This window comes from Lissotriton helveticus, chromosome 7, assembly GCF_964261635.1.
Source record: "Lissotriton helveticus chromosome 7, aLisHel1.1, whole genome shotgun sequence".
Classification (NCBI taxonomy): domain Eukaryota; kingdom Metazoa; phylum Chordata; class Amphibia; order Caudata; family Salamandridae; genus Lissotriton; species Lissotriton helveticus.
In genome coordinates this window covers 640,972,543-641,000,009 of record NC_136068.1, presented here as the reverse complement: position 1 = coordinate 641,000,009, position 27,467 = coordinate 640,972,543, and the positions used below count along the sequence as shown (strand labels likewise).

At 48.8% G+C, this 27,467-nt stretch overlaps 1 protein-coding gene across 1 annotated transcript in view; it reads right to left on the bottom strand.

Moving 5' to 3' along the window:
* BICDL2 (BICD family like cargo adaptor 2) overlaps positions 1-27,467 on the bottom strand; it is a 152,079-nt gene that overhangs the window by 77,679 nt on the left and 46,933 nt on the right. Inside the window, exon 3 of the mRNA XM_078652895.1 lies at positions 25,615-25,830. Coding sequence (XP_078509021.1) covers positions 25,615-25,830 — 216 coding nt within the window. The remainder of the gene's footprint in view (positions 1-25,614; positions 25,831-27,467) is intronic.

The window sequence follows — 27,467 nt, the reverse complement described above, 5'->3', positions numbered from 1 at the left end:
AGATAGTATTCTAAACCCCCTGGGAGAGGAGATGTTTTCCCCCCTAAATCTAAAACATCCCCGTTCCTCACAATGGTCTCCCCAGGAGCATGTTTCTAAATTTATTAAAAAATGGATTTGTTTCCCTCTTGAAAGAGGGACAAGGAATATTCTAAGGGCTGAGTGTTCAAGACACTCAATCGATGAGAAAGCTTGTTATGCCCCTAATATGGACCCTGAATTAATTAAGTACCTTTTTAGACTTGGGCGCGACCCTAGGAAAGCATCTTGAAAAAGCCTTTAAAGGGTGCCAAGATCGCCTACTGGACGTGCTTGGTCCATTGAGCAGAATTCTTGACTCCGCTGAGGAATGTTACCTTAAAGGTACCCAGCTTGATACAGATCTAATAAGAGGTTGGAGTCAAAGAGCCCTCATTCTCGTAGGTAATGCTAATACTAGCATTAACGCTGAAAGGCATAGGCTCATCCTTTTTAAACTAGACCCCAAACTCACAGATATGGTTGAGAAGGAACCTTCCTCGATTCCAAAAGGCCTGCTCTTTGGTGAAGAGCTTATAAGATCTTTGGGAAAGTACGTCTCAACTTTTACTGCTCTTGATAAGGCCCAAAGGAATATAAAGAGAGTATTCAGCAATAATGTTTTTGGAAGGGCCGGAAGAAGGGGCCTTTCTTCCGGCCGGTATAACCAAAGGCCCTACCAGAGATCACGCCCCTTCGGAAGAGGCTTACACCAGAATAATTACTACAACACCTCCAACCGTGGAAGAGGAAACCGAGCAAGAGGTGGAAGATCTTGATCATCTTTCTCGTCAAACCCTCCAAGTAAGTTCCCTTCATTTACTTTCTCCTTCTACCCCTCCAAAAGTGGGAGGCAGACTGAAACTCTTTTCGAAAAAATGGGAGGAAATAACTCAAGATCCGTGGGTACTGTCCACAGTAATAGGCTTTATGATAGATTTTGTTCAAACTCCGTTTCAAACCTCATTCCCGAGGGATATTCCCATCTCAGTAGAGAAGGAGAACATAGTAGAGGAAGAGATATCCTCTATGCTCCAAAAAGGAGCGATATTAGAAGTTCCCCTGGATTCCCTAACCTTTGTAAGCTCTTTGTTTCTTGTCGAGAAAAAAGGAAAAGGTTGGAGACCGGTTATAAATTTGAAGGGCCAGAACAAATTTCTCATTTACAGGCATTTCAAAATGGAAGGAATACATCTTCTAAGAGACCTTCTTCAAAAAGAAGACTGGTTAGTCAAACTAGATAAGAAGGATGCCTACTTCACTATCCCGATGGCGGAAATACATCAACCTTACCTACAATTTCTTTGGAAAAATCATCTTTATCAGTTCAAAGCTTTCCCCTTCGGGCTTTCGTCCGCCCCTTGGTGTTTTACCAAGGTAATGAGAGGAGTAGCTTTCTTCCTAAGAGAACGGGGTGTTCATCTTATTATTTACCTCGACGACATCTTGATAATGTCCCAGGACCTGCCTCAGATTCGCATCGACCTGGAAACAGTTATAAATCTGCTGGAAAGTCTAGGTTTCAGTGTCAACAAAGAGAAGTCTATTCTAACCCCCTCCAAATCTCTGGAGTTTCTGGGTTTCACTCTAGACACTTCCAAATGTGTTCTACTTTTACCTCCTTCCAAGATCTCGAAGATCAAGAAAGAGATTCGTCATGTTTTGAGACAGCAGGACATCTCTCTAAGGGAACAAGCAAGACTCCTAGGTCTCTTATCTTCTTCCATTCAGGCGATATTCCCAGGACTTCTGAATTACAGAGCCTTGCAAAGAATAAAAGGAAGGGCGTTGAGATCCGGTCTTTGGTACGAAGACCGAATCACGCTAGGTTCAGAGGCCAAAACAGAGCTAAATTTGTGGGTGGAAAAACTGGAGGCTTGGAATGGGAAAGCACTTTCGGTTCGGAACCGGACTTTGTTTTGGAATCAGATGCTTCCCTTCATGGTTGGGGTACATGTTTCCTAGACCGGAATACGGGTGGCGTTTGGTCTCAGGAGGAGTCAACTCAGCATATAAATTTCCTAGAACTTACTGCCGGCCTTTACGCCCTTATGAGTTTCAAGCACTCAATACAGGGAAGTTTGGTTGTTCTGAAAAAGGACAATGTCTCGGCAGTAGCCTACATCAATCAGTTGGGAGGTACGAAGTCTGCCGACCTTTCGAACCTAGCAAGGAAACTCTGGATGTTCTGTTTAGAACACAAAATTACCCTCAGAGCGGAATATTTCCCAGGGAAGTCGAACGTTTCGGCCGATTGGAATTCCAGATTCCTTACGGACTACAGCGATTGGAAACTGAACGTTGCTGTCTTCGACTCACTAAATTCTTATTGGGGTCCATTCGAAATAGACCTATTTGCGACCTGTCTCACCTCTCAACTAGAGCGTTACTTCAGCTGGGTGCCGGATCCCGGCGCACAGGCAGTGAACGCATTTCTCCAACCCTGGTCAGGGATCAATGCTTATGCCTTTCCCCCATTCGCAATGATCCAGAGAGTCTTGCAGAAAGTGAGGCAGGACCGATGCTCTCTAGTCCTAATAACTCCCTTCGGGCCATCACAGGCGTGGTTCCCCACTGTTCTGGAACTGACCTTCGAAATTCCATTTCTCATTCCTTCCCAGAAAGATCTTCTTACGGACGTAAACGGAGATCCTCACCTAATGACCCTATCCGGGAGTTTGAACCTTCTTGCCTGGAGAGTGTCAGGCGATCTAACGAAGTCTCAGGACTTTCGTCATCAGCTTCTACTCTCCTCAGAGAGTCATGGGCATGGGGAACTCACTACAGATACAACAATATCTGGAAATGCTGGTTTCGTTGGTGCATGGAGAGGGATTTGGATCCCACTCAAGCACCTATTGTTCATATAGTGAATTTTCTCGCTGAACTCTTCGACAAAGGATTGAGTTATAGCTCAATCAACTGTTATAGATCGGCGATCTCTGCTGGTCATGTCCTTATTAACGGCAAGTCGATCGGTAAAATTTTTATTGTTTGTAGGGTAATGAAGAGCATTCGTGGCTAAGGCGCCGATGGCGGAGGTCGCCTGAGCGCTCGGCTCCGCGATCGAGCCGCATTCATCCTGTCTTAACGGCTCCGGGGGCTCCCCCGATCTTACTCCGGGGGTCGGAGCAGGGGCGCTACGTGGTGATTTGATTTGATTTGATTTGAATAAAATTTATATCGCGCAGACAATAACCCGAAGGCATCAAGGCGCCTAACAAAACATATCATTAACATAGGCATGACACCGTTACAGGTAGGCCTGCACAAAGAGATGCGTCTTCAAAGCGCTTCTGAATGCCTGAAGAGTAGGTAGGGATCTTAGTTCCAGTGGAAGTGCATTCCACCCCTTGGGCGCCAAGGTGGAAAAAGCCCTGCCGCCCCATTTAGCTCTTCTGACTCGAGGGACTGATAAGAGAAGTCTACTAGAAGAACGCAAGTCCCTGGAGGGGATATAGCGGGACAGGATAGATCCTACCAGCACCAGTGGAACTGTTTTTGGTAAGGGCCCTATAAGTCATGCAAAGGGTCTTGAAATGGATACGGTCCTCAACAGGGAGCCAGTGTAGCAGTTTTCTGGCCGCTGTGGCCGAGGCACGCTTGGGGAGGTTCAGCACAAACCTGGCATCAGCGTTCTGGACTACCTGCAAGCGTTGCAATAGGCTCTTATTCAGTCCCATATACAGCGCATTGCAGTAGTCCAGCCGGGAACCAATGAGGGCAACGGCAAGCTGTTTTCTTGCCTGCAGAGATAGATAATGCCTGATTCTCCTCAGAATGTGGATGACGCCCCAACAAGTAGAGATAGTTCTACTAACCTGTTTATCTAAGTTGAGGGCAGGATCAATCATGACCCCCAGATTTTTTGCAGAGGAGGTAGGGGAGGGGCAAACTCCTAATGAGTCTGGCCACCAGCAGGATGACCACACGTCATCATTCCCTCCAAACACCATCATCTCCGTCTTCTCCCCATTCAGTTTTAATGAATTATGAATCATCCATTGTCCGACTGCCTCCATACAGGATCTAAAATTGGAGGCAGTTGGGGCACCTGACTGGGAGAGAGAGACAAGGATCTGGGTGTCATCCGCATAGGATACTATCTCCATCCCATATGATCTAATAAGCCTGGCAAGTGGGGTCACATAGATGTTGAATAGGGTCGGGCTAAGCGCCGACCCCTGAGGAACCCCACATTGCACGGGCAGGGACGGAGATAGATACTCCCCCAACTTCACTCTTTGCACTCGATGGCTGAGGAAAGAGGTGAGTAGATCTAAGGCTGAACCCTGAACCCCAACCTCCCTCAGCCGAGCTGTTAACACTGAGGGAGAGAGGGTATCAAAGGCCGCCGTCAGATCCAAAAGGATCAGGAGGGTGGTCTGGCCCCCATCAACACGCGTGCGGATATTATCCAGCACTATGGTGAGGGCCGACTCGGTGCTGTGTTCCCTCCTGAAACCATGTTGGGAGGAGTCAAGACAGCCCGAACTCTCTACAAATGCAGCAAGATGTTTATTAAGATGTGCTTCCAGCATCTTTGCTGGAGCAGGGAGCAGAGATATGGGCCTAAAGTTTTTTAGAACCGCAGGATCCAGAGAGGCCTTTTTAAGTAAAGGTTTTACCACCGCGTTTTTCCATTGGGTGGGGAAAAGGCCATCCCTCATGGCTCTATTCATTATGTCAACCGGGGGGGCAGGAGAGTATCCCTACACTGTTTGAGGATCCTGAGCGGGCATACATCCAAGGGTGAACCTGATTTAGTTTTATTGAGGAGATCATCCAAGTCCTCCAGAGAAAGAGGGGGACCCACAACCGGAGTGCTGCGGCGTCGCGAGAGGCGCAGAGTGGGAGCCTGACCGAGCGGACGTGGAGCGAGCGGCGCCGACTCCATCAAGGCGCCCGCCCTGGCCCGGGAGTCTTAAAGCGCTCGGCGGCCCTCGTGGGTCGCGGATCCGGGGGGTTCCTGCTCGCCGCCCCCTGTTCCTGACGGGGCTTAACGGGAGCCGGCCGCCTGGACTTCCGGCAGCCTCGAGCGCTCAGTGGACTTTGCCGACTGCGGTGATCGACCGGTGGGTCCCCCCGGGGCACTGCGGGACGGCGGAGCTGGTGAAGCCCTCCTGCGCCCTCGCTGGGACTGAGAATCTGCTGCCTGCTGCTCCGTGCCCGTTGGGGGCCTACGGACCGGACCGGCCCTGAGGAGCGAGGGAACGAATGCGTGGTGGGCTCGGGCTGGCCACCAGGAGCGCGTGAACCGACGGGGCGGAGAAGAAGGCCTGCGCTCTAAGATGGCGGCGGAGGCTGCTTGTGACGGAGATGGTAATTAGCGGCGAAGGGAGTCCGGTGAAGAGCCCGTCTCCCCTCCACGGCTGTATATTCCCTCGTTGAGGGCCAGGCCCTGACTTTTGCAAGGCTGGTCGGGGCGAAGACGACCACGCACACAGAGAGCCCTGAACCACATGGCCATGGAGGGGGCCTCGGCCTTGGCCTAACGGGAGGTCGATTGCCAATGAGCCCCTTGCCCTGATTGACGAGACCCGACCAGGCTGCCCGCTGATTGCTTGACCTGAGCCGGGGAACGGCTGTGTTCCTTCTGGCCGACGTGTTGGCGCTGACTGGGGATGCGGGCCGGGGCTGGACCGGGATCGTGGACCGGCGGGGAGCCACCCGAGTGTTGGGTGAAGCCATTCCTTGTGTGTAATGTTCGCTCCTTGGTTACTCATTCCACTCAGGTTTGGGATCTCCTAACATCAGAGAAACCACATCTTTGTTTTTTAACTGAGACTTGGCTTAAGCCCCACACTGTCCCTGCTATAACACTGGGGGTGCCGTCAGGATATAAAATGGTAAGGATGGACCGCCCTATTAAAACTGGAGGTGGGCTAGCCATTATTTTCAGACAGGAAATGGAGGTGGTGGTTACCGAGACGGTGTGTAACCCACAAATGGAGCTCCTAATTTTCACTATTAACCCTAGTTCCAGGGAAACCAGGAAGGGAGCATTGGTCTATCGACCCCAGGTCCTCCTGGGAATTTCTCCATTCATCTTGTTGAAGCTTTAGCTCCTCATATGCAGGTGAACTCAGATTTTATTCTGGTAGGGGATTTTAATGTCCACAGCGAAATAGATACCTGTGTGGAGGCACAGACATTATTGGCGGATCTGGCCACTCTTGGCTTTAACCAAATGAATCAGGGACCCACACACATAGCTGGCCATACACTGGATCTTGTGTTATATACTTCTACAGTGATAAAATGTCTGCCTCCCATTCAAGTGGACTGGACTGACCACTCCATCATAGAGTTCTATACTCGCTCTAATCAGAGGGTTAAGGGCATTCAGAGGACTATGGCGGATGTCAGAAGACCCTGGAACAAACTAACTCCAGAGAGTTTTAGGGGGAAATATATAGAACCCAATTGGGTTGAATGTGGGGACAACGTCACCACTGCATTAGCCAGTTTTAATGAAGCTGTAATCACAACTATAAATCATGTTGTTCCTCTTAGGACATATAAACCACGGCCTGCCCCTAAACAAGAAGTCTGGTTTACAGACGATCTCAGACAATTAAAGCTAACTGCGAGGAAGCTAGAAAAACGATTGAGAGTTACACGCAAGGTAGAGGATAGAGATAATTACAGGACTTCCCTAAAAAGCTACCACAAAGCTATTCGGACTGCTCGGAAACACCATATAGCAGCCCAATTATAAGCAGCCGGTAAAAATGCTAAAGTCCTCTATCAAATTTTACAAACGTTTATTAAGCCCATAGCCTGTGAAACTGAGGGGATTGAGTCCCAGGAACTCTGTAATAACATCTCACAGTTCTTTGTCAGAAAAATTGAAGGTATTTATACTAAGATCTTGACCTCAAAAACCATCCCCAACAACACTGGAACTGTTGACAGTTTGGTTCATCCACACCTTAGCACAGCAGATAACAAGGCTAACAGACTTGTAGAATTCCCGCCAATATCTTTGAAGGAGATAACCATTCTAATCACTCAAATAAAAAGTGGGTGCCCTTCAGATATTATTCCTGCACGGGTCATGTCACTTTTGAGTGACGATCTGGGTGTTGGAATTCAGCAGGTCGTTAATCTATCCTTGAGTACAGGGGAAGTTCCCCTTGACTGGAAACATGCTCTGGTGAGGCCTTTACGGAAAAACAATTCCATTCCGTGGACCGACCTGACAAACTTGAGACCCATTTCTCTCCTCCCTTTCTTAGGGAAGCTTACTGAGAAGTTTGTAAACCAGCACTTATCCAAATATATTGAAAGTACGGGGGGACTAGATCCCTCCCAATCAGGATTTAGGCCAAGGCACAGCACTGAAACCGCCTTGCTGTCCGTCGCTGACGATCTTCATATGCTACAGGATAAGGGTTATTCCGTTATCCTGGTGCTTTTAGATCTGTCAGCGGCGTTTGACACTGTGTCACATGAGATCATGACCTCCAGACTAGTTGACATCGGTCTGGGAGGCAAGGAGCTGGCCTGGTTAAGGAGTTTTTTCACCAAACGTACCCAAAGAGTCATACTGGGTCCCTACCAGTCTGAGGAGGTGGAGATCTCTAAGGGGGTGCCACAGGGCTCCTGCTTGAGCCCAACATAATTTAACATCTATGTGGCACCCCTAGCCAACATCATGAGATCCCACGGGTTTATTCCCGTATCGTATGCAGACGATACCCAACTCCTTTTCCCGTTTAAAATCATGACTCCGGAAGTACGTAGCTCCTTTTCCCAAGGGATGAAAGAAGCACACTGGATGGCAGCAAACTTTCTCCAGTGCAACGTCTCCAAGACTGAGGTGATGCTCTTTGGGGAAGCCAAACGCTTGTGGGCTCCTGACTGGTGGCCTCAAGATCTAGGCCCAGTCCCCGAACCCAAAGTGGTTGTGAAAGATCTAGGAGTTAAACTGGATCAGGAGCTCAACCTTAAACATCATGCTAATCAAGTGGTGAGCTCCTGTTTCCATGTAATTGGGCTTCTCCGACGGGTATTCCCCCTGCTACCTGATACCACCAGGAAAACACTAGTTCAGTCGCTCGTGCTGAGTAGACTGGATTATTGTAATGGTTTGCTGCTAGCCGCAAATGAGGGGATCATTGCCAGACTGCAAGTGGTGCAGAACACGGCTGCCCGCCTTGTTCTCAATGCCCCGGCTCGTACTCCCTCTAAACCACTACTAAATAAACTCCACTGGCTCACAGTGAAACAGAGAGTGTTGTTTAAAACTTGTTGCATCATCCACAAGTGCATCACTGGTAATGGTCCTCATTACCTAACACAAAAATTTAGTCCTTACATCCCCTCAAGATCTCTGAGATCTGGAGATCGTGAATTGTTAGTTGTCCCCAGGTTCTGGAAGACAAGACAAGGGGGAAGGGCGCTATCAGTAGCAGGCCCGAAGTTTTGGAATGCACTTCCTTATGAACTCAGATCATGTAAGGAACTCTTTCCCTTTAGGAAAAAATTAAAAACTTTCCTGTTTAATTACTAGCTCTGGTTGGACAATTAATAAATTATAGGATAGGGCTTTTTTGCTCTGAGATGCTGCCAATGGCGCGGAGATACTCCTTTGGGAGTCGATTCCCAGCGCGATACAAGTGTGCAAATAAATAAAATAAAATAAATAAATACCAAACTTCTCGTGGCAGGTGCTTGGGGCCGCCATGGGTAAACCGAGGGGCACTAAGGGGAACGCGCAGACCACCTCCGACACCGAACTACCGGACAAGGGTGACCAGATGGACCCGGAGATGCCGGCTGACCCGAGTCTTCAGCAGCAATTGGACAATATCTTGGCAGCCATAACGGACACGAGGTCGGCACTCCAGCGGGACATTGCCCAGGTGGTGACAGGCTTGGGCTTACTCAGGGCTGACCATGGTAAGCTCTCGGACAGGGTCAAAGAAGTAGAAGACTCGGTTGGAACCCCGGAACCGGCGCAAAAGGTATTGGCAGTCGTCATGAAAGATGCACTGACGAGAGTGGATGCTCTGGAGAGGAGGGCGGAGGAGGCAGAGGGGTGCAACAGAAGGAACAACATCCGCGTGGTGGGCCTGCCAGAAAAAGTTGAAGATGGCGACATGGTGTCCTACCTAGAAAACTGGCTCAAGACGGAAGTGGCGCCCGGGGGGCTTTCCTCCTTTTACACTCTAGAGCGGGCGCACAGAGTTCCGTCCAGACCTCCTCAGCAGGGACGACCACCGCGCCCAGTGGTGTTAAGATTGTTGCATTTTCGCGATAGGGACCTGCTCCTCAACAACGCCAGGAAAAATGGGCCATACCAGGTGGACAACAGCAAGGTGAATATTTTTCCGGACTACACCTATGAGACTCAGCGCCAGCGGACCTCCTTCTTGGCAATTAAACGTGAACTGCGCAACTAAGGTCTCCAATATTCATTGCTCTTCCCGGCGAGGCTCCGCATCATCCTTGATGACAAGACCAAATTCTTCGACACGCCGGACGAGGCGTGCAGCTGGATGGAACTCTACAGGGCTGGCAAGGATGGACCTGCTTCTTCTTTCCAAACTACATCAGAGGTTGGACTTCAACGGAGATCTAAGAGGGTCCGCAACCGTCGGGGTGGTTTTGGCCGCCCTTCCAATGTGGTGACTACGGCGGAACGGCGTGGAGTGCTCGAGATGTTGTCCAATATTTCGGGTTCCCAGGGAGAACCAATGACCGAGGAACCGGAGCCTGGAGGTGGCGGAGAACACTCAGACACGGAGGACTCTCAGGCTGATAGCGTGACCCTCCCTGTGGTCACCCCAAATACAGCGGAAGAACTGCTTGATGGCCGAGGGTGAACTTGGGTGAGTCGCTCCTGGCGGCGCTAGGAGAACTGTGCGGTATGGAGTGTCACAACCCCTGCTGAGACTGTTGAACAACTGATTGTTACGTGGGTTGGGGTTAAGCCCAGGGCCTCTATCAGTAATTTACGGCTCGATCGCCACTACGTGGCCTGAGTGCGGGAGGGCCCTCCTGTCGGTGCTCGGCCCCTTCCTTTGCCCCTAAGGCATACCTGCGGTGGCTAGTTTTCTGGTTTTGGAACACGGTTTGGATGGGAACTGGGGGGCAATCTCTGGGTCCTATTCTGGGGGGGAGGGGGAGGGAGTCATGGTTAGGGGTTTCATTGTTTTGGTTACAGGGGAGGGACGCCATTGGTGCAGTGCGATCATTGTATTTTCTGCTGTTTGAGGGAAACGGGGGGGCACACAGGAACGCAGTGGGATAATGGCTGAATTTTCCAACCTGAAATGCATTACTTGGAATGTACGCGGGCTGCACACTATGACCAGACGTCACAAAGTACATGCTTACCTGAGGCGCAGGGGTGTTCAAATTGCGCTGCTACAGGAAACGCACCTCACGAAAGCGGAGGGTTTAGCCCTGCAGCGTAGATGGAGGGGACAGATATATTACACCACTTACTCGGCTTACGCTAGGGGAGCGCTGATTTGGGTGCGTGCCGGGGTTCCACTGCAGGTGACGAAACACACGATTGACCCAGAGGGGAGGTTTGTCGCTATTGCGGGTAAATTAGGGGGGAGAGAGCTGAACATTTGCAGTGTCTATGCGCCCAATGCGAACCAACTAGCCTTCTTCGCGACACTCTCAGGATCGCTAGCCCACTACATGACGGGACCGCTCTTAATTGGGGGCGACTTCAATTCGGTGGTGGATGTGGATCTCGATAGATCTCATCCCCCCCTGGTGACGTCGCCTACATACCGAGTAGCTAAGGGTAGGTTGGACTGGCAGACTAAATGGGGACTGACGGACATATGGCGCGCCCAACGCCCACACACCCGGGACTACTCTCATTTCTCTGGACTGCACGAGCTGCATGTCCGACTGGACACTCTGTTGGGGTCGGCGGACGTGATGTCCGCGGCTGTGAGATCCGAGTACTTAACAAGGACTATCTCCGACCACAACCCTCTGCTGGCCGACCTTAGGTGGCTCCCGGGCACGCCGTGCGTCCCCGTGTGGAGATTGAGGCCCGAGCTGTTAGAGGATCAGGTGTTTCGGACTGAACTGGAGGACAGGATTGTTACCTACTTCGAGGAAAACGAGGGTTCGACTGAGGCCAGGGCCACCGAATAGGATGCCTTCAAGGTGGTTGTAAGAGGCTACTGCATAGCTAAGAAAGTGGGGGTGCGCCGGGTCCTATTAGAAGACCTAGACAAAGCGGACCGGACCCTTCGAGAGCTGGAGATAAGACGCCCCGGCAGACCGGAACTCGGGGAGCAGGTGGTGGCCGCAAGAGAGGCGGTGGCAGTGGAGGTTGAAAGGCTGCGTAGCTTTGATTACAAAGCCTTCCTCTCTAGATCGTTAGCGGAGGGTGATAAATCGGGGGCGCTCTTGGCCTGGCTGTCTAATCCTACGAGGCGTACCTCTCCCACGGTGGCCATGCGCGATGCAGCGGGAGTGGAGGTCTACACCCAGCCGGAGATCCTGGACTGCCTCACGAACTACTATGAGATACTGTACCAAAGTAGGGCGGACGTGGATGCTGACCCCATTGGCACCTTCCTGCAAGATTTGCCTATCCCTGTCGCCCGAAAATGCCAAGGCGTTGGGGAGGGAAGTGGAGCTGGGGGTGATCCGCAGCGCCATCAAGCGGATGGCACGCAACAAAACCCCAGGCCTCGACGGACTCCCGGTTGAGTTTTATGCCACCTACATGGACCTCCTCGCCCCGCGCTTGCTGTTGCTATACAAAGAGGCGAAGCGCCTGGGATACCTCCCGGGATCGATGTGGGAAGCCCTAGTGGTACCTCTGCCCAAACCAGGTAGGGAGACTAATGACCCGGCGTCCTATAGGCCGCTGTCGATGCTCACGGTAGATTATAAGATACTGAGCAGCATCCTGGCGTCGAGGTTGTTGGGGCACATGGGCTCCTTGGTACACGACGACCAAGCGGGGTTTATCCCCAAGCGTAACACCACCATGAACATCCGCCGTCTGCTTTGCCTGCTTGAGGATAGCCATGATGAGGCCTCCCAACCCATGATTCTTTCGATAGACCTGGAGAAGGCTTTTGATAGCCTAGAATGGGACTACCTCCATAGAGTGCTAGGTGCATTCGGATTGGGGGAAGGTTTCTTGCGCTGGACCGCGGTGCTTTATGCCTCGGCGGTGGCGAGAGTGAAATCGGGCCCGTTGATCTCCCAGCAATACTCGGTAGAGCGCGGCACGAGACAAGGTTGTTCACTGTCTCCTTTGCTGTTCGCACTGGCAGTGGAGCCCCTGGCGATATCGTTTCGCACCGGTGCCCACTACGGAGGGCTGCGTACTGTGATGGGGCATCAGTTCATTTCCCTCTATGCGGATGACCTGCTGTTATTTCTGGAAGATGCTGGGGAGGCACTGGCCGCCACCGATGCAGTACTCACGTCTTTCGGGGCGTTGTCGGGCCTAAGGGTGAACTGGTCGAAAACTTGCTTGTTTCCGGTTCGTAACGGAGAACCCCGGCCTCACACAACTAGGGCGATTCGATGGGCGCCCAGCTGCTTTAAATACTTGGGAGTCCATATTTACCACTCCTCCGCCGATGTCCTAGAGGGCAACATATCTCGTTGCATCCGGGCAATGAAGGGCAGCATGTCATTCTGGGCTACTCTGCCGCTGTCTGTGGCGGGACGAATTGCGCTGCTCAAGATGGTGGCGCTTCCCCGACTCCTTTATTATTTCAGAACGTTACCGATATGGATTCCACCGGCTGAATTCAGGCACTTGAAATCACTCATGATTACATTCCTTTGGGGGTCGGGCCGCCGCAGGGTGGCGCTTCAGACCCTTATGAGACCAAAGGCGGAGGGGGGGCTAGTGGTCCCAGATTTTGAGACGTATTACTTAGCTGCCCAACTACAGGTTTACACTCAGGAGGTGGCGAGGGAATTCCGAGGGCCGGAAGAGAAGAGAGGCCTGGGTGTCCCCCGGCACGTCCTCTCTTATATTGCGTTGCGGCAGAAGATAGCAGTGAGGGATCTCACGCAGGAGGAACGCACCATTAGAATGTGTTGGAATCGGGTTCAGCACTAGCTGGGAATAGGCCACCCATACGCCCCAGAGATCCCATTGGGAATGCTTACCGCGCTCCCCCACGGCGGCGACTGGTCCCAGTTGCGTACCTGGGAGGAGGCTGGTATTCAGGTCATGGGGGACCTGTATGAGGATGGAATGCTCCTACCCTTCCAGACACTACTGGATCGTTTCGACGTCTCCAGAGGGGATTTCTTACTACACGCGGCGGTCACGAGAGCGCTGCAAACACATTGGCAGTGCGGGATAGAGGAACCACCGTTGTCCTTGACATGTCAATACATGATGATGGCGGCCGGAACGGTTAAAGCCGTAACGTGCTTATATTCTAGGATGACCCAGGAGCAGATGACTCCATTGGAGGCGCTTAAGGTCAAATGGGAGACGGACATAGGGAAACCCATCCCAGAGACCACATGGGACCAGTTGTTGCGTCGGGCCTCGAAGAGCTCGCGGAACGCTAGGTTCCAATTGGTTCACTTTTATATTCTGCACCGTGCATATCTCACCCCGGAGAAAATTCGGAAGTACTTTGCCTCTGACACTGCGGCTTGCCCTAGGTGTCAGACGGTCGGAGCGGACCTGGCCCACATGTTATGGTCTTGTTCTGCCTTGTCCTCTTACTGGACGATGGTCGGGGACACCCTTAAAGAGGTAACGGGGCGAACCCTCCAGTTTGACATTGCATTGACGCTTCTGCATTGGTTCCCGCATACCCCTAAGACGTGGGTAACCAGCAAGTTTATAGATATGGGACTTATCCTGGCAAAACGGGAAATAACGCTGCGCTGGAAGGCACGAGTTGGTCCGACGGGCACTAAATGGCGCACTGAATTCCTTAAATGGGCGGAGGGAGAGAGCACCCTGCGTTATCAACTGGCGAGGCGGCAACAGAATGAAAAAGCGCTGGACGCTGCGCAGGCATGGGAAACATTGGTGCAAGCCCTGCGGGATCACAATTCCCCTAGCGACACGGACAGTGACGCCGCTGAACTTCCTGCGTCCCTGTAATGCGATAGACTAACCATATACTCCTACATACTCCAGGTAGTTTCCTCCTACACACTCACAGTTGAACTGCTGCTGCACTGATGGCGGGGGGGGGAGGGGGTTGATGTGCAGACAACACATACTGATTATATCACGAACGCTTGATCCTATATCTGTGTCGTCCTGCCTTCGACTTGTTGGGTGGGCCTTGATGCATCAGGGGAGGAGAGGGAGGGGGGCCGTTTAGTTTTCTTGGGTTGTTACATCTTAGGTTTTTCTTATTTACAATAAAGTAAAAGCGGGACTGAACCGCAGGGCAAAGACTATCCGCATCGGGCTTTTGTTGGGCCTACACATATACGTTGTATCTAACTTGCCGCCCGACCTCCGGGTTGTGGGCTGAATGGCCGTGTATCAGTTCCGCAATAAAAAAAAAAAAAAAAAATTTTAAATGAAGAGCATTCGTCTAAAAAGACCCCCGAGGCCGAAATATGATTCTCTCTGGGATGTGAATTTGATACTAGATCTTTTTCACTACCTGGCCGGATAATTCTTTTTTGAGCAGAATGTTTCTTTCTATTAAACTCGCAACTCTTCTTTGCCTTATCTCCTGTCGAAGAGTTTCTGATGTTAAAGCTCTGGAGATCTCTAATAGGCCTTATAATTTATTTGGAGTTAAATTTGAGGTCTATAGAAGAACCAAGACCATGTCTGATTCAATCTTCTATCCTCGTTTCGATCCATCTCCGAAACTTTGTGTAGTTGAATGTATGAAAGCGTATGATATGACAATGTCTAATCTTCGACCGCTTAATGAGAATCAACTTCTCATTTCCTTTGTTAAGCCTCATAGGGCTATTTCTTCCACTTTCATTGCCAGATGGGTTAAGTCTGCTATGTCTCTAGCTGGTATTGATATTTCCAAATTTCAAGCTCATTCTCTTGGAGGTGCCATGGCAAGTAAGTCTCTTTGGTCCGGAGGTAAGTTGGATGATATCCTTAAAGCTGCTGACTGGTCTAATGCAAGTACCTTTGCAAGGCATTATTGTAAACCAATTGAACACATGTCTAATGTAGTTTTACAGGGCTACCAACATGCATAATGTAGCCTCCGTTCTTGTAATGAAATTGCGATTCTCCTATTATCATATCATGAATCTAGATTTCATTAAAGACACGGAGGCTCACATTATCCCACCCAACCCTTCCCATGGTATTGGGTATAACTTAACATGATGTTATTTATCAGCTTGATGTTATGTATTTGCAATGTTTATTAATTATTGTTCAATTGTTCACCTGGATATGAGTCGGATTTCTTTGTTTTTAGGATACAATTTTCATTGTCCTCTTTTTTTCAGACAACCCTTCTACTTAATCTACTTTGGACATTTTCGTCATCAGGAGGTCGACTGATTGTCTTCTTCTTCAATTTTGCTTCCATTTACTTCGAATCTCCTGGAATCTACTGGATCTACTTTCGCCAGATTTAAAAGAGGCTGATGGTTGCTATGTGTAATGTCTTACTTTATCTCAGTGTTCTTATTGGAACCTTTGTATTGTGATGCGATTGGCTTGGATCTGCAATTAAAAGTCATTGCATAATGTGAGCCTCCGTGTCTTTAATGAAATCTAGATTCTCTAGCAATGATAATAGGAGAATCGCAATTCCTTGCTATCTTTACACATGTTCCTAGATTTTCTCTTGTCTTACTTCAATTCGCTCTATTATAAGGAATTATTAGAGGCACACAACCCTATACCTTATTGTTTTATGGGGTTTCTTTATTTATTTTTCTGTGCAACTTATGTATGTCTTTCATATTTTCCGCATTCTGTTGTTCCTTGGTAAGATGATGTACTATTACATAAATTGTATTCTATGCACTGTAATATAATGAATTATTTTGTACTATGACTACATCTTGTTTGACACAAGGCCTATGCATGTTTGTACTGTACTTTGGTTATTTAAATACCAATAAACTTATTGAACACTAAATCACTGTGAAAAATGTATGAACTACACAAGTTTCAAAGACTGGGAACATTTTAAATATATAATACAAACACATGGAAAATAATATTTTGAGGATTCCTTTATTTCAGGAACTTGTAGAAGTAGAGATGATAACTATTTTCATATACATATTTAGTCTTCTGCACATTTTAAAGCTGTCTTCCCCAGCAGCATGTCTCGCAAATTGGACACATTCTGTAAGCAAGGTGAACACTCTAGCTCTTTCATAGAACTTTGTGATCTTCACAGAGTAGTGATATGTAGGTTGGTTTTCTAACAAGGTTTCTCTCTTGTACTAGTGAGGAATCTTAGGGTAGATATCACTCAGCTACAAGACAATCAAAATAGAGTATTTGGGAGTGTTCAGCTGTTTGATTTACTTAGGGCTTTGAGCACCGTAGTAGCAGTGTCGGCTAGCATCTACGGGGGGCACACGCAAATATTAATATTAAAAAACGTATCTGAACCAAGTCCTCTGTCCCCTGCTCCAGACATCTTCCCAGGAACTGGATGCAGTGCGGGCACCAATCCTGGTGCTGCTCTCATGCTTTGAGAGCAGCGCCCTGATTGGAAGAAGTGGCCTCACTCGGCGCTCCCCAGCGCCTTGGAAGCCTGCACCTACTTTAACCTAGCTGTTCTAAGACTGTTGGGTTAGAGTTTTCAAATTGCGCATGTCTGGCTGGCCGTCGCAAGACGGATGGCCAAAGGGACATGCACACTTTGAAAAGTGCACAAACAGCCCACTCTCCTCACTGCTGCGGTCATTCAACAGCCGCCCACCCCGTCCTGACGCTTGGTTCAGGACAGGAGGATGACAAATAAAATGGTAATGAATTACCATTTTTTTAATCTCTGAGGAAATTTAAGTGGGGCAACGCTCCTCCGCTCCAACAGAGGAGCCGCCACTGCATGGTAGCCATATTTCCCCATTGCATGGCTATCCAGGAGACAGAACCATCCCAATGAGAAAACCGCTTCATCCACCTTTGCTGGACGCCGTCGGCCACCCCTCCCCAGGTGCCAACTCAAGGCCTGTGAGTAGTTCCAGTTTATCTTGCATTGCCTTACTTTAGAGTGCTCCCAAATTTTAACTAACAAATATTTTTGCTGAGTACATTAGTTAAGAGTGAGATAGATAGCTTCAGGTCCCGTTTGAGGTTTTCTTCCCTTTTTAAAACTTTAATTTGACTTTGTTCGATCCAGATTATGAAAATGTATGTTCATCATAACTTTTGTAGGCTAATAATTATGCCAGGTTCGTCTTTGTTCACTTTTAGGGTGCATTCAGCATTAGTCTATTCTTGATTTGGGAAGTGTTGACTTTTCTTTATTGTTCCTTAACTGTGTTGATTTGTATTTCTATTTGTTTGTACCCACGGCAGCCCCGAGAAGGTGCACTTTACTCTCGAACTGATACCCAGAGAACAGCAAGGGTTAATTTGGAGCAGGATCACCTCTGTTAAAATTGGTCACAGACCAGTCGGATCTGGAGACCACTAAGCCTCGCTCAACCTTATTATCTCCAGAAAGCTGATTTTAAGCCCCACATAATACGTCATATGCTACAAGGTCTTCTTTGAGAAATGTACATGAATTGGCCATCTCCCTCCTTGGGCAATTAATACACCCCACAAGGGCGCTGTGTCAAATGACAAGGCTGAGAAAGAGAATATGCAACCAGATCCCCAGAAAGAATCTACTGTGGAAGCAAAGCAGAACCATCCATAAATACACACTATACAGCACGACTTCAACAATCTGCAACTCATTCTGACACAGCACAAGAAACGGAAGCAAATCTTCCCACTTCCTCGTGCCACCTCCTGCAAGTCTCATTAAAGATTCTAACCCCATGAATGGTAATATCAGCAGCTGCATTGCTTACAACAGAGGGGGGCACCCAATGTTTGAGCAGAAATCATCAGACAATACATAGCCAAATGTCCAGGGTAAATGGTCATTCATTTGCAAGGAAGGGTGCAAAGTTTCTAATAAATGAATGAAGTCTTTCATAGATCCCAGTTATTGGTTACCCGTATATTGTGGGGATTCCCCCCTTTCCTACTTCTACACACAGGCCTAGTTTTCCCACAAAAAAATGAAAACATTTCCTCGCAAGTGCTAGTTGCTGCTAAAAACGGATGGGTTCTTATCTTGCAAGTTAACCTTAAAACTCCTTTCCTTGTGACTTTGAAACAAGATGGATGTTGGCGATGTTTTTCTCCAAACAACTTAAAAGGGGCATGAAAATTCAGATGTTAATGTGAAAACTCACACGCAGTAACCACAAATTAAAGAAAGTTTACCAAATAAAATCTTTGCAACTGCACATATCCCTCAATAAACGCAAAACTGGTGCTTATTTCAGACAGTGTAGGAAATGGCACATATATTTAACCTTGAACGAATCATGAATGTGTTACTAAAAAAGAAAGAAACATGATGACTACTGCAGGACGCTACTTCTACGATGAAGGACCACCATAGATTGCGCCTATCGGTTTTCGACATTCAAATCAGAAGCATACTAGAAGAAGGCACCTGTGTATTAAAGATGATTGAATCTTTTAATTTTAGAAAACTGGACTCCACCTGAATGGTGGTACCATGATACACTATGACAACAGATGATCATCACTCATCAAAATTATATAGTGCTCCAATCCCAGAAAGAGCATCCAAGCGCTTGAGCAAGTTGTGCCAAAGGCAAGCCATTCTTCGCCAGTCCATGCCTGGACAGTGTCCAGAACCAGGACCACTAACTCAAACACCTCCCGACGATACACCACTGCCGAGCTCAAGGCCCTCAGCTCAGGACTCCTCCAAAACTGCTGCCGCACCTACCCCCATGGCACACCTGGCTGGACCTTTCACCTGCCGGCACTGCAGCTTCTCCTGCAACACCAAAGCCCCAACATGCACAAGGATCACCACGATGCCGGCCTCGACCTCCACAGGCCAGCTCCACTGCCACCTGCTCAAAGTATGATCGCTATGCAAACATGCCACCAAAATCTGGGACACCATCACCTCCCGCATCCCCCAAAGTAATTTTCCTCATTGAGACCTAGCTCAACCAAGCTTCCACACTCAACATAGCTGCCGCCACACCTGACAGCTACAAGATTGCTTATCAAGACTGCATCAACAAGCATTGAGGTAGAATCACCATCATTCACAATGAGAACATCCACTGCACCACCACTGCAGAAGACACCATCCAGATCATGGAACACCTCAACTTCCAACTCCGAACAGACAACAAGACCACCATCAGAGGCACCCTAGCCGATACACCTCCAGGACCTCACCCCAGTTTCTGCGACACCATCCCCAACTTCATCACCCATCTCGCCTTAGAGTCCGAAAACTACATTATCCTTTGAGACCTCAAAATCCACCTCAACGACCCCAAAAATACCAACTCCGCCAACCTCCTTGAAAGCATGAACATTATCGGCCTCCCCAAACTGGTCACCGACCCCACCCACATCACGGGACACACACTCGACCTGATCTTCTCTGCCAGCAACACAATCAGTTACAGCCATGTCACTAAGCTCATCTGGACGGAGCATGCCATTGTCCATTTCACCACTGCAGGACTCCCTGGCACCACACCCCAAACTTCCCTGAACGTCACACTGCAGCTGGAACAAGATCTCAGTCAACCAATGGACTGATGCCCTCAACACCTCCCGCCCACGCACCACAAACAACCCCCGAACAGGCAGTCAGGAACTTCACCGCCTGGATCACAGACTGAGCCAACGTAGTCACCCGCCACAAACCCACCAAGACCAAAAGAGCTTCCAAGCAGGCCATTTGGTATACGACTGAGCTAAGAACCTCAAAGTGCATCAGCAAACAACTCCAAAAGAGATGACTCACCAGAAGAGAACCCGCAGAGCAAACCACTCAACCACAGCAAGGAACTCTTCAACATCATCAGAGTTCTCCAGCATATCAGCCACCGAAAACGAAATCACCCCTTCACAAGAACTCTGCAACTGCCTGGCAAACTTCGTCCACAACAAGATCGCCACCATCTACAGGAACTTCGAGCCCCAACCCACCGACTTCTCCAGCCAGTTCGACCCCCACAAACAAAGAAAAAGACCACCTGCTCACCACCTGGCACCAGCTCACCACACAAGACACCACTGCCATCATGAGCTCCATTCACTCAGGAGCACCCATGGACCCATGCCCTCACCACATCTTCAACCTTGGGATCAAGATGATCAGTAGCAATCTCACTACTATCCTCAATACATCCATTGCCACAGCCACTTTTCCCGATGAATAGAAGCATGTAGAAGTCAAGCCCTTCCTCAATAAACCGTTCACCGACCCCAATGGACTGAAGAAGTACTGCCCCATTTCTCTGCTCCCCTTTCCCCACAAGGTCCTCAAGAAGGCCATCCACCGCCAATTCACGGGACACCTGGAGAACCACAATCTTTTGGACACCTCATAATCAGGATTCTTCCCCAATCTCAGCACTGAACCTGCCTTGCTGACTGTCGAAGACGACATCAGATCACTCCTAGTCCTGGGAAAAATGGCGGCACTGATCCTACTCGATATTCAGCAGCAATTGACACAGTATCACACAACATACTGATCAAAAGACTACACAACATCGGAATCAGAGAAAACGCTCTCAAGTGGATCACCTCCTTCCTCACAGAGAATACACCTCCAGCCCTTCACCTTGGAACCTAAGACCAACATCGGCGGCATCACTCACGTTTCATCCCTCAGGCCCACTTTGTTCAACACCTTCTTGACTTCCTTAGCCAATGTAGTAAGATCCAAAAGACTTATTATCATTTCCTACGCTGATGACACACAACTCACCCTCTCACTATCTGAAGACCCCGACACCATGTTAACAAACTTCTGCAATTGCATAACGAATATCGCTGACTGGATGAGAACCAACTGCCTCCAACTCAACACAGATAAGACAGAAGTACTAATCTTCAGAAACACCTCCCTGTAGAGTGACGCATGGTGGGTCCCTGAACTAGGACCCCCACCAACCAGCCACGCCCACAACCTTGGCATCATCCTAGATGATAGGCTAGCCATGAGAAAACAGATCAGCACAGTATCTTCCTCTTGCTTCCTTCCTCATACTCATACTGTGGAGAAGTGTGGCTCAACGATTAAAGCGGCAGACCCTGAGGCAGAGGTCTGGCCCGGGACCAGGGTTAAATTCCCGACGCTGCAGGGTCTTGGGCTCAGTGTCCACGGACTCGATAATTCTTGCCTAGGTGCCTAATCTAATCATGGGTCCCACTCTGCAACTCTGGGCAATAGCTTGCTTAATCTCCACAACGGCCCCGAAAGCGCTAGGATGCCTGGCCTCACCTTAGAAGTGCCCAGTAAGGGGCATCTCACAGGGAAAGCCAGGAAGGGTTCCACAGCGGTATACAGCGCCAAGATACCTTCTAGGTGATAGTGCGCTTTACAGGTATACACACATTTACATTTACATACTCCACATGCTCCGCAAGATTAAGTAGCTCCTCATCAACACTAGACTCCATCACTCATGCCCTGATCACCTGCAGAGTAGACTACGGCAATGCACTCTATGCAGGTATCACTGGGCAACTTCTCAAGAGACTACAGACAATACAGAGCGCTGCAGCCAGACTCATCTTTGACTCAAGTGCACCCACATCACCCCCCACCTCAAGAAGCTCCACTGGCCCCCCATTCAGAAGAGATGGCAGTTCAAGATGTTGATCCACGCTTTTAAAATCCTTCACAACCTAGGACCTGAATGCATCAACCACAGACTAAATTTCCATCTCCTGTCCAGACACCTGCACTCTGCTTCCTTCTTCCTCTCCCACACACCCGGCATACATTGCAGCAACAGTGGAGGACGCTCCTTCACCCACCTCGCCGCAAAATCTTGGAACAAACTCCCACTTCACCTACTGATCTCATCCTCCCTGATGGAATTCAGAAGAAGACTCATGACCTGGTTATTCGGCTGAACCCCTGCAGCAGCAGCTATCAGCACCTAGATACCCTCTCGGGTAATTAGCCACGCTAAACAAATCCACCTGGATTGGACTGAAAAAGATGGATTCAATTCCATGTTTTAAGCATCAGCATGAAGGACAAAGTTCTTTCCGGCAGATAGTTGCAGACATCAGCCTTTGGAGTTGGAAAGGCCTTGTCTCCCTCTCTAACCTGGGAGCAGAGCCTTACTAGGCCCACAAGGGAACATTCTAAGCAGCTGACAATGGATAATCTCTGTATGAAGGTAGTGAGGAGTGTTTTATGCAGTGCCTTGTATGTGTGATAGTGAACAACTTGAATCTAACTCTGGCCCTGACTGGAAGGCACTCCTCTCTTCTGAGCACTGGGTTTGGTGGAAACGTCATGGACTGGGAGTCACAACACAGGCTTCTGTGATCTGCAGAATCTGCATAAAACTGAGCTGTTTCTCAGTAGTTCTAACCTGCAACCAAGAGCAATCCAATTTCGTCTTAGAGGAAGGGCTATTCCACCTCAAACATTTGGTATGGTAATTAGGTGCTGAAATTACCACATTGAGTATTGGATACATAGCACTTTAAACAACCCTTTTGGCTGCCAGAAGCCATTATCACAGCCACGACGGGCAGCTGACTGAATTCTGCCTCTTGGAAGTTGTTTCCTACCAGGGTTCTTATTACAGAAAGTGCCTCGGGGGCCAAGGTGCAACGGGCATATGTGCCAGCTTTGTGCGCTCCCAAATCACTTAGGTATTACAGAAGGGCCTGCAGACGCTTGTTTGGCCCCTTCTGTAATACAGATAGAGTTGTTGCACATGTCAACAATCTCAACAGGGCGTTCCCTCATTTGCATGGGGCCATGAGGGAATCTCTTTGCCTCTGCACCATATTATGGACACGAGCACAAAGGCAACAAAGTTATCAGGAGTCCCACTGAAAGTGCGCCGCAAAAAGATGGGGTACTGTCAGTGCGGACCCTAAGGAAAGCCCTCTCGAGGGATGAAAGGGGTCCCATGGACTCCCCAGACATTCCCTTGCAGGCGGGTGCAGTCACTCTCTACATCCACCAGTAAGGGGATCTCTAATCCCTCTTGAAAGCAGGGCCGGACTGGCCATTGCGGGCACCGGGCAAACCCCCGGTGCACTGCAAGGGTGGGGGTTGGTTTTGGGCCCCTGGAGGGCGTTTTTGTTACAGGGCCATTTATGCAGCATAGCTGCAAAATCGGCCCTGCAACAATATCGGACGAAAACCGGCCCCGGCAAAGAGCTCAGACCTCCCCCCGGGGGGGGGGCGCTGAGCACCGCTGGTTCCCAGTCCGGCCCTGCTTGAAAGTGCAGGGGGGTTGCCACTTGCACAGTAAAACGAGGAGCGGCTTTGAAGCAGCTGCTCCGTATTTCACTTGAATGCGCTTCCCCCAGGGCAGCACGAGTTCATGGCTGCCCTAAGAGCACTGCATTTAACATAATAGGGTGCACTTTTCCTGTTTGCACATGGCACACCTGTATGAAGGTGTGACATGGCGCAAACACAAAAAGTGCACCTTTATCATAATACAGCCTCAGATCTCCCACCTGTGCCTCTCATACCATCTACTGCAATATCCCCCCCGCCTCCCTTCCCAGTAAGCTCCCCTTGAGGCCCAAACCCTACTCATGCACGGTCACGTAGGTCCCATCCCAACTCCTGGCACATCCTTGCCACATTGGCCCCCTCCCCACCTAGAGCAAGCCGATGCTCCAAGAAATGCCAGGCTAAATGCCAGCCTGCTCCCTATCCTCCACCATGTCTGTGGGCCCTCTGCTCTTTTACAGGCCTAGGATTCATGCACAGGTAATCTTGCTGCTGGTGAACTGACTAGCTGGGAGACCTGCTGGTTGGAAATGTTTGCATTGGTGAAGTTGGGTAAAGTCATAAAACTTCCCAGTTGCGGATTTTCACATTGTCCACCAGTAACACCTACATGCATGAACATACTGTGCCACAGTGAACTTGAACACATATAATGAAATGTGCAGATTGGTACAGGGCCATGACTGCTCTTTGCAGTGACAATGTAGAGGCTCGCGACTGTCACCTTCTCACCCATTCTTCCAAGCCAACAAGCATCTCATCCTATGTGTGAGCATCACACGCTGTACCAATACCATGATAAGTATATTAAGTGGTATTGTGGGGCTGGGTGGGCATACTGGCTTGTGAAAAGTTTGGCGTAACAGAAATCAAAGCTATTGTCTTCATGTTGGTGCCGCAGAGGGTGAAATCATGGTTCTGTGCCGATCCAAGGCAGATAAACCTAACATTAAAACTTTTTCTGTAGAGAAATACAGGACTATGGGGTGAGATCTTAAGAAATCAGAATGGCAAAGGAGACATTTAAACATCTTGTACCCTATCTTTCTGGGCACGGAGGGACATGTTAACTTATGCGGAGAAGTGTGGCTCACTGAACTAATACATCCCCTCCAGGAATGTGTGTTAACCTCATGGTCACAGGTTCGAATCCCCGGGAAATCAACTCAGCCTTTCATAATTCTGAAATCTATAAAAAGTAAACAATTCCTATTCAGCTTAGTAACATTAGACAGCGCCAAGAAGCCCCCAGTGTTTAAAGGGCGCTTTACAAAGGCCCATCATTTGCCTGCAATAGAAACATTACCCCATGCACTATTTTAAAGCCCTGCATTATTAGCTTTTCACTTCACGTGCTGGAGGCCTCTGAGGATTTACAAGAATTCTACCCACCCCCTCTACCCACACCCACCCCCCGAGCATCTGGGAGGCAGAAATACTGAGACCACTGATCAGCTTAAGGGATTTCTTCACAATAGGATTAGCGTGCCAGAGAGCACTGGTGCCGTTAGCAACGAAAAGTCTTACCACGTAAACAATGCAGCATGGCCGAAATCCCTGAACCATTATATCACTTCTCTCTCTTTTCAATGCCCACCAGCTCCTGAGGTAGGACTTTGCTAGACTTCTACAGGTTCATCAGATCTCCCTCTGTCGCAGCTGCTCTGAAAAGATGGCCCTTGGTGGCAAGTATACAGAGGGAGCAGGCCTCAATTTATAGTAAGAAAACCTTATCTACTGGACCCCTGCAACTTGTATTTCAGTGGCAAAAATAGAAATGCAAGAGGCCCAAGGTTTTCCTTTGGAGCCACCACTGGCACAGCGGAATGCGAGAGTTACTGAATACAAAGGCGGCATGGTCGTGATTCCACTTCCTGAGTCTTTCTTCCAACACTCTACACTTCTTCTCTCTTTATCTCACATTTTCAGGTTCTTCTTTACTCTCGACTTTCTCCTTCTGCCAATATTTCCTGTCTTTCTCTTCCTCATTCGTTCTCCCTTTTCTATCTTTCATTCTCTTGCTCTGCATCAAAGTCTGATCATGAAAAATAAGCCCCTGTGTCACAAAGTTGAGTACCAAGGCACCACCAGCACAATGAAGCACTGTTTGCAAACCCTGGAAGCCCACCATGCTCACCTGGCTGAGCTGCTCCACTAAGCGCTGGTTCTGCTCGGACAGCTCCTGGACAGCATGCGTCTTCTCGCGACTTGTGTCGCGCTGCTCGGAGCGCTGGTGCTTGATTTGCTCACGGAGGCTAGACAGGTCATTCTCTAGCTCAGTAACGTGTAGCTCCCACTCGCTCTCGCGGGCTTCTAGCCTCAAGCGCAGGTCATGCTTCTCCTGCTCTAGTTTCTGAAAAAGAACCATCAACATGGTCAATTAGGAGTCTGGTAAGTTTAATTAGGGGTGTATAGAGATGAGCTTATAAAAGTTATGTATGGTTCAATGAGCAAATAGCATGCAACTTTAAGGAAATAATCAAATTCATTATGACAATTTCTAGGCTTAGTAGAGGTTTCCAAAAATCAGTGCTGCTACTGACAAACAACATAAAACAATTGCAATGGTCAATTGGTACACCGCAATCCAACCTAGTGACTTAGAGAACAGAATGCGTTGTAACAATATTTGGCTGGCGGGGCTCATGGTTTCCTATATCGTGCACCTTCTCCTCCATGTCCTTACAGTGGTTCTCTCATGCACTGGTAATTGGACATCTGGACATCTATGCAGCCAACAATAATCTGGCGTTCCAAGATGCCCGTAACAAGGCTGCCCACATCAATTCGGGAATACAGAGGTTAGGCAACACCAGGCCTCGAAGTCAGTATATTGACTCGCGCTCAGAAATATGGCGTCCAAAATACCCACTGCAGTGTGCATAAAGCCCAGCATGGTTAGGCTCGTGGTTACCCCACCAAACGGTTGCTGGCCTGTCAATTATTCATCAGTAGCCCCCCAAACAGCCTTCCTGTATCCAGACAGGCATACACATCTTGGGGGGAGGGCTAACACTCACAAGGCTCAACCCTGTGGAACATCCTCGTCGGGCCCATCTGATCAGAAGCTGAGAAGAGACTTAGTTCAACAGGAATGCAGTGTACACTGCAAATAACTGATCCCCGTCTGCTGGGTTTTTCCCTGCCCTACGGCTGACCTTTGCTTCCTGCCCTTCCCCTCCTGCCTTGAAAGTGTTATGAAGCAGCCCTCGGGTGGTATGAGCACCCTACAAGAAACAACAAATAAAGATCAGGCTAGGTTTCACAGGGATTATGGGGTGGATGTCCACTGGTAACTCCATAAAAGGCCATTTTACACCTTTTTGATTAGTACAAGCACATGGCCAAGAGTTCCAAAGAATCGAGTTAACAGGCTGCAGGCAAGCTGACCTCAATGCACAAAGTGCATGCGAAACAGTGACAAATTGTTACAGGTTTTCTACAAAGGGAATGCTTTCTCAAGCTTCACTAGCACACACAGAAGAGGCACAGCATGGGCAGTAGCAGTGCAAACCCTCCTCACACACAGAATAAGCATGTCATATTGTATGTAGTAGTATGTGGTGTGTGGTATGTGTAGGTGCATGTGTATGTTGAGTATGCGTAGGACCCTATAGATAGGATGTGCCTGTATTGTGTATGTTTAGGTGATGGCGTGGGGATAGTGCAAGTGGTGTATGGTGTGGGGTGTAATTGGTGCAGGTTGTAGGTGGTGCAGGGCTTATGATGTCCAGGGTGTATATAGTGTAGGTGGTGTACGGTGTTTGTGATGTCGGTGGTGCCGGGTGTGGTTGTATGACAGAATATCAAGAACAAAAACATTGTGGAGCTAAATTATTGAAGTATAAATATAGAGGACTAAATATCAAAAAGGTAAGTGAACACAGGTAAATATAGATTTACTAATCTTAACTCCATATGTACATACCTTACTCCACATACCTTAACAAGATGTATATGCTTACCTAAATAAAGTTAACTTCACAATAT